The 13,262-nt window shown below is 40.7% G+C and overlaps 1 protein-coding gene across 3 annotated transcripts in view; it reads right to left on the minus strand.

The window, feature by feature from the left end:
- Positions 1-1,983: 1,983 nt before the first annotated feature.
- The window catches only part of Cfap221 (cilia and flagella associated protein 221), a 122,873-nt gene continuing 111,594 nt past the window's right edge, over positions 1,984-13,262 (minus strand). For all 3 annotated transcript variants that reach the window (XM_063258946.1, XM_063258947.1, XM_063258945.1), the window contains exon 24: positions 1,984-11,265. In XM_063258946.1, the coding sequence (XP_063115016.1) occupies positions 11,157-11,265 (109 nt within the window). In that variant the 3' untranslated portion in view covers positions 1,984-11,156. The remainder of the gene's footprint in view (positions 11,266-13,262) is intronic.

Here is a 13,262-nt window from a genome sequence, read left to right on the forward strand (position 1 = left end):
AAGCAAGCAAGCCAGAAAGAAAAAACCAGAAAATAACAACTGTCGGAAAGTATTGCAATACAAATATTGTAATCCCTTTTCTTGTCCTCATGACTTGAGAAGTTTTAAATTTGCAATCCCATTGAAACATTATTGGAATTCAAGTGAGTTAATTCCAATTTACCATGTCCAGTGAAACCTACAGTGAGAATAAAGACATATTCAAAGTTACAGGTAGCCCAGGGGTCCTGAGTCCAGTTCAGGTAAGGATCACGGAACAAAGGCCTCCCCAAGAGCCTCACCCAGGATTTATTCACTTATGGAGAAGGTAGTGGCTTGAGGATGAGTGACAATGAGAATGGCAGGGAATTACATGAGTGATGTGAGCTGAATTGACCAGTGGAGAGCAAGTACCTCTGCAATATGCACAGAGAAGGGTACGTAGAAAGACCAGTCTTCATAACTCAATTGAGGTAGCATTTGAATGATTAGGAGGCTGTTGCTTCAGTTTCTGATATGTAAACTTTTGTGCCCTGGAAGTCATAGCTTCTTGAGGCTCAAAGCCTATTGACATTCCTGGAGCTATATGGCTCTGCCATCCCACAGTGCTTAACTGTTTATAGAGAACAAGACATGAGAAAACAGAAAACTGTCAGCTGCTTTCAAGAATTACACATCTGTACCTCGGCTAGCCTTATGAAGGGAGAAGGAGATAGCATAGCCAGCTCTGTACATATCAGTACATTGAGAAAGGGCTCAGTGTAACGACTGTGGAAGTGATTGTTCTACATTCAAAGAGAGGTGTCCAGGCTGTCTTCTAAAGGAAAGGATGTGGAGAAACTGCAATCCTCATCATATATTGCTGATGGATGTACAACGCTGTTCCACTATGCTAGGAAACACTTTGGCAGTTCCTCAACAAGTTAATATTAGAATTACTGTATGACCCTGCAACTGCATTCCTAAAAATTCATCCTTGACTTTGAAAATAGTATTGAAACAAATACTTGTACACAAATAGTCATAGCAACACTATTTACAATAGCCAAAATGTAGAAACAACCCAAATGCCAGTCAGCTGATAAATGGATAAACAAGATATGGCATGTTCCATACTTTGCAAAATTATTTAGCCATAAAAATGAATATGACCTTGCAAACATTATGCTAAGTGAAAGAAGCCAGACAGAGAAGCTGCATACTGTATAATTCAATTTACATCAGATATTCAGAATAAGCAAATTCATTGAAATGGATAGCAAATTTGTGGTTACCAAGGGACTAGAGGCAGATAATGGGGAATGACTGCTAACAGCTCTGGGGTTTGTTTTGCAGTGGTGAATGCTTTGGAATTACTAGCAGCTCTGTGTGTGTGCATGCGCGCACAACATGTGTGTCTGGAGAATGAACCCTAGGCCTTGGACATGCTAGGCAAGTGCTCTACCACTGCTCTCCATCCCCAGCAGTTGTGATATTAGATAATAGTAATGGCAGCAAACCTTGTGAATGTGCTAAAAGTCATCAGTTTGTATGCTCTAGAAAGGATAAAATGATAAATTGTGTTATGTAAACTTTGACTCAATAACAAATGCAAATCTATCTACCTATCTGTCTGTCTATCATCTATCATCTATTTATTTGGAGAGAGAGCCAAGAGTTGTATATGCACTTCAAGAAAAGAAAAAGAGTATAGTGTTTTTCCAACAGATGGTGTTATCCTTCTATGGGGGACCCTAGAGGATGCCATATATTGCAGAAAACACATTACACTGTCAGCCTTTAGAGAAGAAATTGAAAATCACATGCAGCAATCTCAGTGACCAACATTACTCAAGCAGCAGTTTGCTGTACTAATAAACGTCTGAAGGCAGATGACTATCACTTTGAGCACCTCTTATATTTGTAGAGGCTAAAGGCAGCTTGTATTAATCTCATGATGTCTCAATAAATTTAGTACTAAAATGTTTACACAAATTTTTTCTTCTCCTAAAGTGTTAATACATATTTTGGCATGTGCTCTTTCCCTCCCCCATGCCCCGTATATATGAATAAAAGTTAGTTGCCTAGCCCTACCACTCATTGAACTAAAGCTCCTGAGTGGGTTGTTTTTTAGGACTGAGGGGATAGGAAAGTGCTTTCTTTGAGGCTGACCTCTCAATGAAAAGAATGTGTGGTGTCTTCATTGTGCACTTGGAGTCCAACTATCCCCAGTCTCTTGCCACTGTCTGGATCTCTCAAACTCTGCATCTTTTGTATTCTATTTAGTTCTTACCCTGTGCCACAGTAATGGAGGTACAGTGTGGGTAAGAAGCAGACCCAGCCTTCAGAGAGGTCTTTGCTCAGTAAAGTTGACAGACAAGCGAGTCCATGTGGGCAAAGAGCTCTTGCCCTTTCCCTCCAAAGGTCACAAAGGAGGAGGTGGCCATTTCTCAGGAAGGTGACCTTGTATTGGAACTTTGGAAGATTGATGGGAATTTGCTGGAGGTCAAGGAAGGACAGTGGGATGTTTTCCTGTAGCGACTGGGTCTCATTCTAGGATGGGAGAGCTTTCCTCTTAACTCTCAGCTGATCCTTTCTGGAGTGTGGGTGTGAACAGAGCATAAAGGGTAGAGGGAGGAGCAGTCATAAAGAGATGGAAAAGGCCCTGGAGGGAAGACCCTTGGATTGAGGAGGCAGACTCTCACAGCCAAGGTGTGTGCATTCCCCAAGATCTGTATGGATACAGAAGCCTAGTGTGAGGCCTGAGTGTGGCCGGTATCTAGCGCTGTCAGCATGTGCCTTTGGAAGATGAGAGGTGGCAGTTTGCTGCTGCTGCATGATGGGACCTGGGAACTGCAGGTGACGAGTCTCATCTTTCTGGCAATGTCCTGCTGGGGGTTTGGGAGGGGCTAGTCTTGTCTGGGGTGGGTCACCATAGTTCAGGGCAAAGGCTTACTCCTACTATTGACCCTGTCCTTCCCAGTCCCCTGGCCCTGACATGGGACTGCTTCCTGTGTCTGCCTTCTTCCATCCTTCCTTCTTCCCACCACTTGTTGTTGGATGAGTTTGGTTTGCTTATTCAGTCAACACATTTATTTAGCACCTGAAACCATAAAAAAGATAATATGCAACAGAGATAAGGCAGTTAAGGAACTAAAGCTAGAGGGCAGAGTTATAAAAGGTAAGATAGAGGGGTTCTAAGATGGTCAAGGAAGGCCTCTCTGATGAAAGAATGTTTGAGCTGAGGCCCGCATGATGGGGAGAATAAGATGGTGGAATGCATCCCCAACAGCGAAGGTGGCTAGTGCCCAGGCCATAGGGCAGAAATGGGACAGTGTGTTTGCCCAGCAATACAGTGAGGCATGAGGAGAAGGTAGTGAAGAGCTGGTGTGTGTGTGTGTGTGTGTGTGTGTGTGTGTGTGTGTGTGTGTGTATGCGTGCACACACTTGGCATGCACAGAAGCTAATTGCCCAAGTCTCGAGGGAGGTCATTACATTTTAGGGCAATTGTGACAAGGGCTGGTTAGTGTAGAGGCGAGTGGGAATGTCTGACTCCTGGAAGACAGAAGGGGAGGTAAGAAATCAGACAACTGTTTTCTGAAAAGGGAGCAGAGATGGGGTAGTAGCTCCAGGAGCACCTGAGGTCTAGGAAAAGTTTTGCTTTGTTTCATGAGGTGCATTTATAGGATAGTGAGCTCACTGAGAGAGAAATTAATGATGCCAGCAAGCAGAACCACTTAGAAGCAAAGGAATGATTCATCTTTGTAACAAGAGGGAAGCTGCAGTCCATGGGCTCCAGCTGGTGACTCATGCTGGGATGATGAGGTTGTTTTTACTGGTTCACTTCCTTCTTTCTTTTTTCATAAGTGACATATGGAGCGGGTTTATCCATGGAGAATATAGTTGGAGGAGGTGGAGAAGGTTTGAAGAAAGCACAAAAGATGTAAAAATTTCACTTGAGGAGAGAGAAAGGGAAAGCGTAATATGTGTTGTGCAGCTTGAGTGCACTGAGATCTGGGTCAGAAATGTAGAGTGGTTGTGATTTTCTTCCTATGCAGGTGCAAGGATGGCAAATGGTTGGCTGAATTTAATCAGAGCAAGGGTTTGCCAGTCAAGTACAAAGTGGGAGAAGGAGGCAAGTTTGTTGAGAGGGTTTGCAGAGAAGTTATTATGCAGACTGTAAGCTCTAAGCTAAGGAGGAGCATAGTGATGTCCAATGTGGGGATTATATAGTGCCCACTGTGTCCAGCAGAATTGCTTAGCACTTTGCAGAAGGGAGAAGTGGCAAAATCATTGGCTCATTGAAAAGCCAGGATTGTTGGAATAGGGTCAACAGAGTAAGCCAGGTAGAAATATAAGGAAGAGGTGGTGAGAGGATGAGGTTTTTGGGTGACACTAACCATGACTCTACCTCTGAGCTACCTTGGGGATGGGAATCTCTAACACTGCAGAAGTAGTGTCAACACTGGTGGTGACAAGCTCAAGGATACATGACTATGGGAGGAGATGGCTTGGCCGGGGGAGAAGATTAGTAAGAGTTGAGGAGGCATGTTAATCATTTCCCCATATATTAAACGATGCTTAATGCTGGAAGTATTAATGCTTAATACTGATTCCCAGGGCTAGTCAATTCCTAGTGGTAGCAATGGCATCAACCTCTTTGTGCTGGCTTCCCAATAATTAAATTCCAGGTACAATCAAGACAGGAGGCTCAGTAATGGGAAGTGAAGATATTGGGTGCATTGTCTCTGCAGATGTTGAAGCTGGTAAGGATGGCAAACAACACCAGGGTCTGGGTGCTAAAATGATTCAAGAATAAGAAGGACTAGTGGGTGAGTAAATAATAACAGCAAGGATGGGAAGTCTACGGGGAAGATCTGATGGCATGCATTTAAGAGGAGCTGAGGTTTGCCGCAGAGGACAGCTACTCTACCCTCATTTCTAAGTCGGGGGGGGGGGGCAAATGTCTGCTATGTCTTCAAAGAAGAGAGCCACACTAGGTGACAACAAGGAAAAGTAGGGAAGGGTCGGGGGGAGGTCTTGCTGAGGATGCACCAAGCACACAAAGGTAAAGTAAAAGTGACTTCATGAGGTCTGCAAGCTGTGAATGACTGAGACAAGACGAGGGAATAAACACAGGAATCAGCACAAAGAAATGATGATGATGGGGAATCCGATGAGCTTTCTAAAAAAACAAACCTGAGCAGGCTCTTGTACACGAAAATAATACGCAGTAATTACTAATGTTTTGATTACCAGTCAGTTGATTAAAGGTAGTAAACTGAAATATTCCATGTCTCTTAAGCCCAAGACCTCAATTTACAAATACTTTTATTAATCCAGAAAGTAACATATAAAAAGATTTTTTTCTACCTGTTCTTTGATTAACTTGTAATTAACCCATAGGCTTTATTTAAAACTTCCTTATTTATACCACATAATTTCTATACTAAATTGGCCAAATTTTCTTAGAGATTCCAAACTACACTTGTAAATCAAAGTTAGTTGTTCTCGTAAATACACTAATCCCTTGTATTAGTCAGTATTCTCCAAGGAGCAGAACCAACAGATCATGTGTTTGTATGTGCACATGTGTTTCAAAAGGGGTTTATGAAATCTAATTGATTCATGCAGTTATGGAGGCTGAGAAGTCCCCAGATCTCTCTGAAGCCTGGAGACCCAAGGAAGCCTATGGTATAGATTCAGACTAAATCAGAAACTCAGAGAAGCCAAAGTCAGTGGTGTTGGTTGCCATCTGAGCCTGGTTCCGAAGGCAGGAGAAGAATGATGTCTTAGGTTTCTGCTGTGGTTGTTTTAAGTGTTGGGGGACTGGACTCAGGGTAGTGCGCAGACAAAGCTCTATTGCTGAACTACACCGCCACCTCCATGTCCCAGTTTTAAGACAGGCACCAAGTGGGGGGTATTCTTTCTTATTCTGCCTTTTGTTCTATTTGGCGGGTTTGATAAGGTCCATCCACATTAGGATATTAGGGAGGGCTGCCTGCCTGACTCAGCCTACTGATTCAGATGCTAAATCTCATTAAGAAACAGACGCTTCCAAAATAATGTTTAGCTGAACATATGGCCCAGCCATAAATTAACCACCAAGCCCTTCTCCTCCCTGAAGTAGTTTTTTGAAACTAATAAACAAAATTAGTGTATGCTTTCAAGTATCTTATTTATTTACTTATTTATGCAGTACTGGGTTTCAAACTCAGGGGTTTCTTCTTCTTTTTTTTAGTACTAGAGATTGAACCTGGGGTCTTTGCACTAAACTACCTTCCCAGCTTTTTCTTATTATTTTCAGGCAGGGTCTCTAAGTTGCTGGTTGCCCAGGCTGGATTCGAACTAGCCATCTTCTTGCCTCATACATGCTAGGCAAGGGCTCTGACACTGTGCTACACCTGTTGGTCCTTCGAGCAATGTCTGCAAATAGAAAAAACAATTGACAGGAAATGTAACACATTCTTTTAACTGATTCAGGTCTCTTAAACTTACAGTACATGTGAAACAGTTGAATAATTCCAAATTCTTATCATAGACAGCCTAACTGGAAGCCCAGTGTCCTTCCATACTGCAGTAGACTCTCTTCTTCACCCTTGGGTTACACACTCAGTCAGACCCACCCTTACAGCCACTGCCCACTGAGGTGCTATGAGCAGAGAGCCAATATTCATGGGAGTGGGGTACAGACAGGCTTCCGGGGCGATCCATCATAATTTGCTGTTTATTAGGATGCATTTCTGTGGGGGATAATTAGACTTGCCAAGTCTGTGTTATTATAGTAAAATCTCCCACAATTTTTTGTATCAGTAGATCGGTAGAGAGCTGATCAGATTTTGCATCCTCTACCAAGATTGTAATGAATCTTTTAACTGCTTGATTTGCAATGATGAAATTATGATATGGACCAAAACTTGAATATAGCGTGCAGTTTCTTGGGTTTGGTTACTATCCTGGAAACATCATTAAATACTCATGCATACCTCCCTCCCCCCGGCCCATTTTTTCCTTTTCTCTCTTTCTCTTTTTCTTAAAGCATGCCTCATAGAGTTTTGCAAAGAACTATTGCTTTCTTTTTATGATGCCAAATTGTTACAAAATTGTCACAAGTTGCTCAGTGGGAGCTCCTTGAAGTTGGTATTTTTATCCTTTAAGATAAGTGCTGGAAGCTGGGTATGATGGATTTCTCCCTATTCAGGAGGCTGAGGCAAGAGGATTGCCAAGTTTGAAGCCAGTCTGGGCAGCTAAGTGAGATCACGTCTCAAAATAAAAATAATTAGGGCTGAGTTGTAGCTCAGGACTCCTTGGGTTAAATCCCTACTACTGAGGGTTGTGGTGAGGGCCGGGGGTGGGGTTGGGTTGCATTTGATAGATCTGGAAGCCTGCTTTCATCTGGCAAAACATTGATGAGACAGGCCCATCTTAAATATCCTTGTTCCAACTTATAAAAATAGATACTTTCTAAGGATCCTCAGTTCCTTTTATTGGGGAACTGAATTGAGACCATAATCTGGGTATGACAGTACCGCATGCCACATTAGAGACAAATGCTATGAATATGTTATTTTAAGATGTAATGGGATCCTATCATTACTTGCAATTTAACTTGACCAAGGACTTAACCCTGTTTAAAATTATAGATCTTTATTTTTTCTTTTTTTGAGATACCAGCTTCTCTCATTCTTAAAATATATAAAAAATCCTTTTACTAACCCTAACATGCACATTGCATATATGGTCATCCACAGAGAACATATCCAGTCCTGACCTGTATCTTGGGCTGCACTCCACATCCATCTTATTTTTATGACCCTTATTTTCCCACGGACTATCATTCTTTCTGTCTTTCTGCTATCAGAAGCTTTTTGATATCAGCTGATAATGACTACCATGCATGCCATTTGATTAATACCTGATCACTGAGAGATAAATGACTGTGCTTTTATAATAACTGCTACCAACAGTGCTCTTCAAACTGTTGGATTTCCTGCTTCCTAACAATCTCTCCTAATAATGCACAGTCTGTATCTCTAACTTGTCAGTCAACTCCATCTACTAAGATAGTCTCATTAGTTACCCTCAGTTCACTGTCTGTTTTAATAAAACTTCCCATATTGCACTCTGGGCTGTCTCGGCCTCGTCAGTTCCTCTCCCCAGTGTAACAGTTGTATTCTCTGAGGGCTTGGAGTAGAGGTGTTCTGGGCTGTTCTCTGTCACCCACAGATGTGTTTCCAGTGCTTGCTTTTTGGTAGCAGGGATGGAATGGGTTCCTCTCATGGGTTCTGCACCTCCACACCTACTTGCCATCTGCTTTCTAAGTATTGAGCTGATTATTTTTAGAGGAAAAATATTTGCTAACTTGTAGTCTTCCTGTATTATGTATTATAAAGAACAAGTAATGAAAGAAAATGTAAACATTACAATGTATTACTTTTATACCTACTAATTCCAAATCTAAAAGTTTAAATAAAAAATGAATCTAAAGCATTGATGCTTCTATTGATTATAATGTTATAATGTTCTCTTTTAGTAGAATTCTATGTTCTGCCTAAACCTGGCTCTTCTGTTAATTCTGTTTAGAAACTTCTCTGGGCATCAGTTTCCCAATGCATGTCACAGGAGTAACATTTATAATTAATAAATATAAAAAATTAGCATATTTAATTTGAAATGTGAAATGCTCCAAATTCAATATGAGAAGACGGAACAAATGGAAAATTTCACACCTGTTCTTATGTGATGGGTCATAGTCAAACACAGGAACAACAAATGTGTATAAAATTACCTCTATACTATGTGTGTAAGATGTTTATATAGCAGAAATGGATTTGTGTTTAAACCTAGTATTATCTCCAACTTATCTTATTATCTATATGAAAAGACCCCCAAATCAGGACAAAGCTAGAATCTGAAACACTTCTGGTCCAAGCATTTTGGATAAGGAATGAGTAACCTATAGTTACTCTGTGTCTCAGAATTTTGTAAGGAATTGTGATAATTAATTTTGGTTGTCAATTTGACTGGTTTAAGAGATGCCAGGAGATTAGTACAGCATACTTTTAGGTATCTGGGTGGGACATGGGGCTTTCTGCTCTCTACATCTTTTTTCTCTACCATGCTCTTCTGCCATAGTATTTCTGCATTAGAACCAGGCAACCATGGCCTGAACCCTCTGAAACCGTGATCCAAATAAAGCTCTTCTTCTTTTAAATTGCAGATGCTTTTTCTCCCAGTAATGGGAATCTGACCAAGACAAGATTATTGAGAAAAGAGTTCACCAAATAAAAGCTCCTGAAAAAGGAAGCAATTATAATTATTTCTAAAATGAAAGAACTCCAGCACATTATCCTGAGAATCTTTGGTTACATTTTTTCTTGGGTCTCAGAAAATGATTTAATAATCCAAGTCAGTGTAAGAGAAAGAGAGCTTTCAGGGATCCAAAGACAGCAAGATTCTCATTCACTCAGCCAGGCCTTGATTATATCCATAATCCTTGGAGAACTTGCATAATTGATCCCACAAAGAACCCCTAAACTTCACATGGCCATGTTTCACTAAAGGAAATTTCTTATGGGATTTATTGCAGAAGAAAATACAGATAAGGTTCCCCACCTAAACATCATCTTTAAAAAAGGAAGAAACTGGACATGGTGGTGTATAATCCCAGCACTTGGGAAGTGGAGGCAGGAAGATTGCTGTGAGTTAAAAGCCAGCCTGAACTGCATAGTGAGACCCTGTCTCAAAAAAAAAAAAAAAAAAAAAAGGAAGAAAATGATGATAATTTATAAGTTATTTTGGTTAGTGGTTGGAATGGACCTACGTTTACAACTTAATAGAAGAGGCTTTTTTGTGGCCTCGATATCCACCAGGTGGCACTAGATTCTCAGCACTGTCCCAAGAACAAGCTTTCCAAGGGGCCACAGCCTTAAGATGGCCTTTAAGGCAGGAAGAAAATAGAAGAATTTGCTGTTGTTTATAGGTACAGAAGCTGAGATAGACTTATGAGGTTCAATTAAAAAACACAGGATAAATGTTTACTTTAAAAAATTTGTTACAGTGAAAGACACATTGCCATTGATTCCCCTCAAAACAGGTCTTCTCCTTTGTTTCAGGCACATTTATCACATTGTTCTTGCCACTTTCTAAAGCAGTTCTGAAATTTTTTTTCATGAGTGTCTTCAGTTGTGCTGTCCTGGCTACCTCAGTATCCTGAACGGATTAAAAACATTTACCTTTTGTGGTCATTTTGAGTTTGGGGATGAGCCAGAGAATATGCTACAGTGTTTTTACGAGTCTGTTTTCTGTGGAGTGGCGCTCAGCAGCAGCGTTCATCTACTTTTGATCACCTAGTAAAGATACTCATGAAGGAGGACTCCAAGAACTGCTTCAGAAAATGGCAAGAATGATGCGATAAGTGTGTTTAAAGCCAGGGGGAATATTTTGAGGGGGGTAATGGCAATGTGTGTATTACTATAATAAAAAGTTTTACTTTAAACATTTGCATGTATTTTTATCATACCTCATGTGTATATGTACCTGTGCATTGGCAAATGAGTGGAGAGAATATAGTCAAATATGCTTGGACAATTATTGGTTATTGTAACATCTTCAGTCTTACTAGTCTGTGTCGTATGAATGGAATAATGTTAACAAACATAATCAAAAGGCTTGTTTTTACCAAGACACATTCATCAAGATTCCTGCTTCTTCAGAGTAACCCCCTGCCAGGGTCTGTGGGAGTGCAGCCTTTATGTTCCCAGGGTTCCAAAACCATTCCGTAAGCTCTAATCATCACTCAGTGTCCTCTCTAGGCCCAGTCTCCCTTTATCAGTGTCTGCCCTGGTACAGCTATTTGGGAGCCAGTGCCCACACCAATGGTGCTCTTCCTGGGAGAGCTGGTTCTGTGCAGAGGCAGGAGAGCAGTGTCCTCCCCAACAGTGCCTGCCTGTCTCTCATCACAGGACCTACATCTGGCTCCAGAAGGCTTTGTTCTAGAACTAAATCTTGCACCAAGAAGCTTCTAACATTGTCATCATATCATTTTATTTTAAAATATATATATAATTTAAATTATTTTTATATCCATATTACAATTTTCTTCTCTAGAAATTTCAATTGCAGAAATGATTGGAATGTAAAACATAAAGGACTCCAATGACCTGCAGGAAGTAAATGAGCTGACCTCAGGATAAATTTTATTCTATAATCAGGTATGTGTTGAGAGCTTTGCTCTGCAGATTCTTTATCTCCTCAAGCAACTTTTCTCCTGCCTTCTCTGCTGGTTGTGTTTGGTCTTTTGCTTCTCTGAAAATGAAAAAAAACCAAGACATGTACTTAATAAAATATGAAACACCCAGTATTGCCAGTGAAGGTTAGAGTTTTTATTTTAATACATAAGGAAAGTTTTAATTACATTTTAGCAGGAATTTACTAACCAGTGAGAACATATGGCTTGCACAGAGTTCATATCTAGCCTCTAAGCTTAGCTGTACCAGCTTCCTACCATGAACCAGTTACCTGAATGTCCAGTCTCCACCTGTTGAACATGTTAATTCCCATCTCCCAACAAAATGACGATGATGAGATAAAAATTTATTCACAGAGATCCTAGAATGATGTCTTCTAAATGCTCAGTCAGCATTAGCTAGGTTTTCCCCTTTATGAGTAAAGTAGACACACATAATTTCTGACTCTGACAATGGCTGTAGAAAGTGGGTTATGCATTTGTTCTAGCAGTGGCTGATATGCGGCAAAGACTGATGGTGGCCATGATCAGATATTGTTGGCTAGCAATGATCAGATATTGTGGCTAGCACTTGAGTTGAATGTGGCATAAAACAAGGGTGATAATTAAGGGGTATAACTGAGAGCAAGGACAAGGGCTTAGAGACACAAGTATCTGGACTTCTTAGGGGTCAATTTGCCTCCTGATTGTCTGGGGCCAAAGGTGAAGGTACAGATAGAGATAAATTGAGATACTGTTGTGTTTACAGCACCCATATTCCTAGGAGGAAATAGTGTACTGATTTAAATGACAGATGTTTAGTGTAAAGACTGTAAACTCAGCTATATGATCTGTCTGGAAAATAGGAGATTCTAATATAAAACTAAATGATCCTACTCCCTGACCATGGCTGTCTCCTATGGCCGTCTCTCACCCAGTCACTGTGGAAATACAACACTGGGAGCCCTGAAGTGGAGCTGTGTGGCTGCTCTGAGTCCTAGGTTCGAACAATCAACCTTTTGAGGAATGGTGTCCTACCCACTACTGTGCAGATATATGGCAGACTCTTGTCGAGGAGTCACTCATCAGCTGTTGCCTATCAAAATACTGCAGTAAGGAAGCAAAATTCCATGCTGTCTCAGTAGATCACATCAACCACTGGTCCATTCTGTTTCTCTCTAAGACCGTGTGGGGTCCCTAGCATTCACTTTGTCTCCTGGTTTGGTTTCACTTTTCCAGGACCTGTGAGCCTGTAGCCAGGAAGAAAGTGCAAACTGTCTCTTCCCTTCTTTGCATTATGTTCTGTCTGTCCATTTTTCAGAGCTTAGAATTTTCCTGTCAGATCTTTCCTAGTTCCCAGGATCTATTTCTCCTTTTTTTTTCTTACTGAGGTTGTTATTTTCCAGTGTTTGGATTCCAAAAATTTTGGAGACTGAGTTGTTATACACCACTCCACCATTTCGTACCCTGTCATCCTTTTTTATTTTAGGTTGGCATATAGTGATGATTATCCACAATCTTTTGCATGGGAATAACCAGTTTTCCTAACACCATTTATTAAAGAGGCTATCTTTCGTCCAGTGTACATGTTTAGCTCCTTTGCCAATGATCAAATAGTGAAATATGCGGGGCTGGGGATTTAGCTCAGTGGCATACTGTGCCTGCCTTGGAAGCAGGCAGTTGTGAGTTTGATCCCCGGTACCGATAAAAAGGAAAAAGACAAAAAAAAAAAAAAAAAAAGTGAAATACACTTGGTATTGTTCCTGTATCTCTATCTTTGTTCTGTGATCTTTATGTCTGTTTTTGTTAAGTACCATGCTATTTTTATCACTGTAGCTTTGTAACATAACTTCAAGTCTGGGATTGTGATGTTTTTGCTTTGTTCTTGTTACCTGAGATTGTTTTTGCTGTTCTGGCTCTCTTCTGATTCCGTATAAATTTTAGGATTATTTTCTACGGTTCTATGAAGAATGCTGCTGGTATTTTGATTAGAATTGTGTTAAATCAGTAAAACAATTTTGGAAGAATGGCCATTTTGACTATATCAGCTCTGCCTCTCCAGGAATAGAAGGTATCT

The sequence above is a fragment of the Cavia porcellus genome, unplaced genomic scaffold (genome assembly GCF_034190915.1).
Source record: "Cavia porcellus strain 051 isolate PalLab524CR breed Dunkin Hartley unplaced genomic scaffold, mCavPor4.1 scaffold_12, whole genome shotgun sequence".
NCBI lineage: Eukaryota > Metazoa > Chordata > Mammalia > Rodentia > Caviidae > Cavia > Cavia porcellus.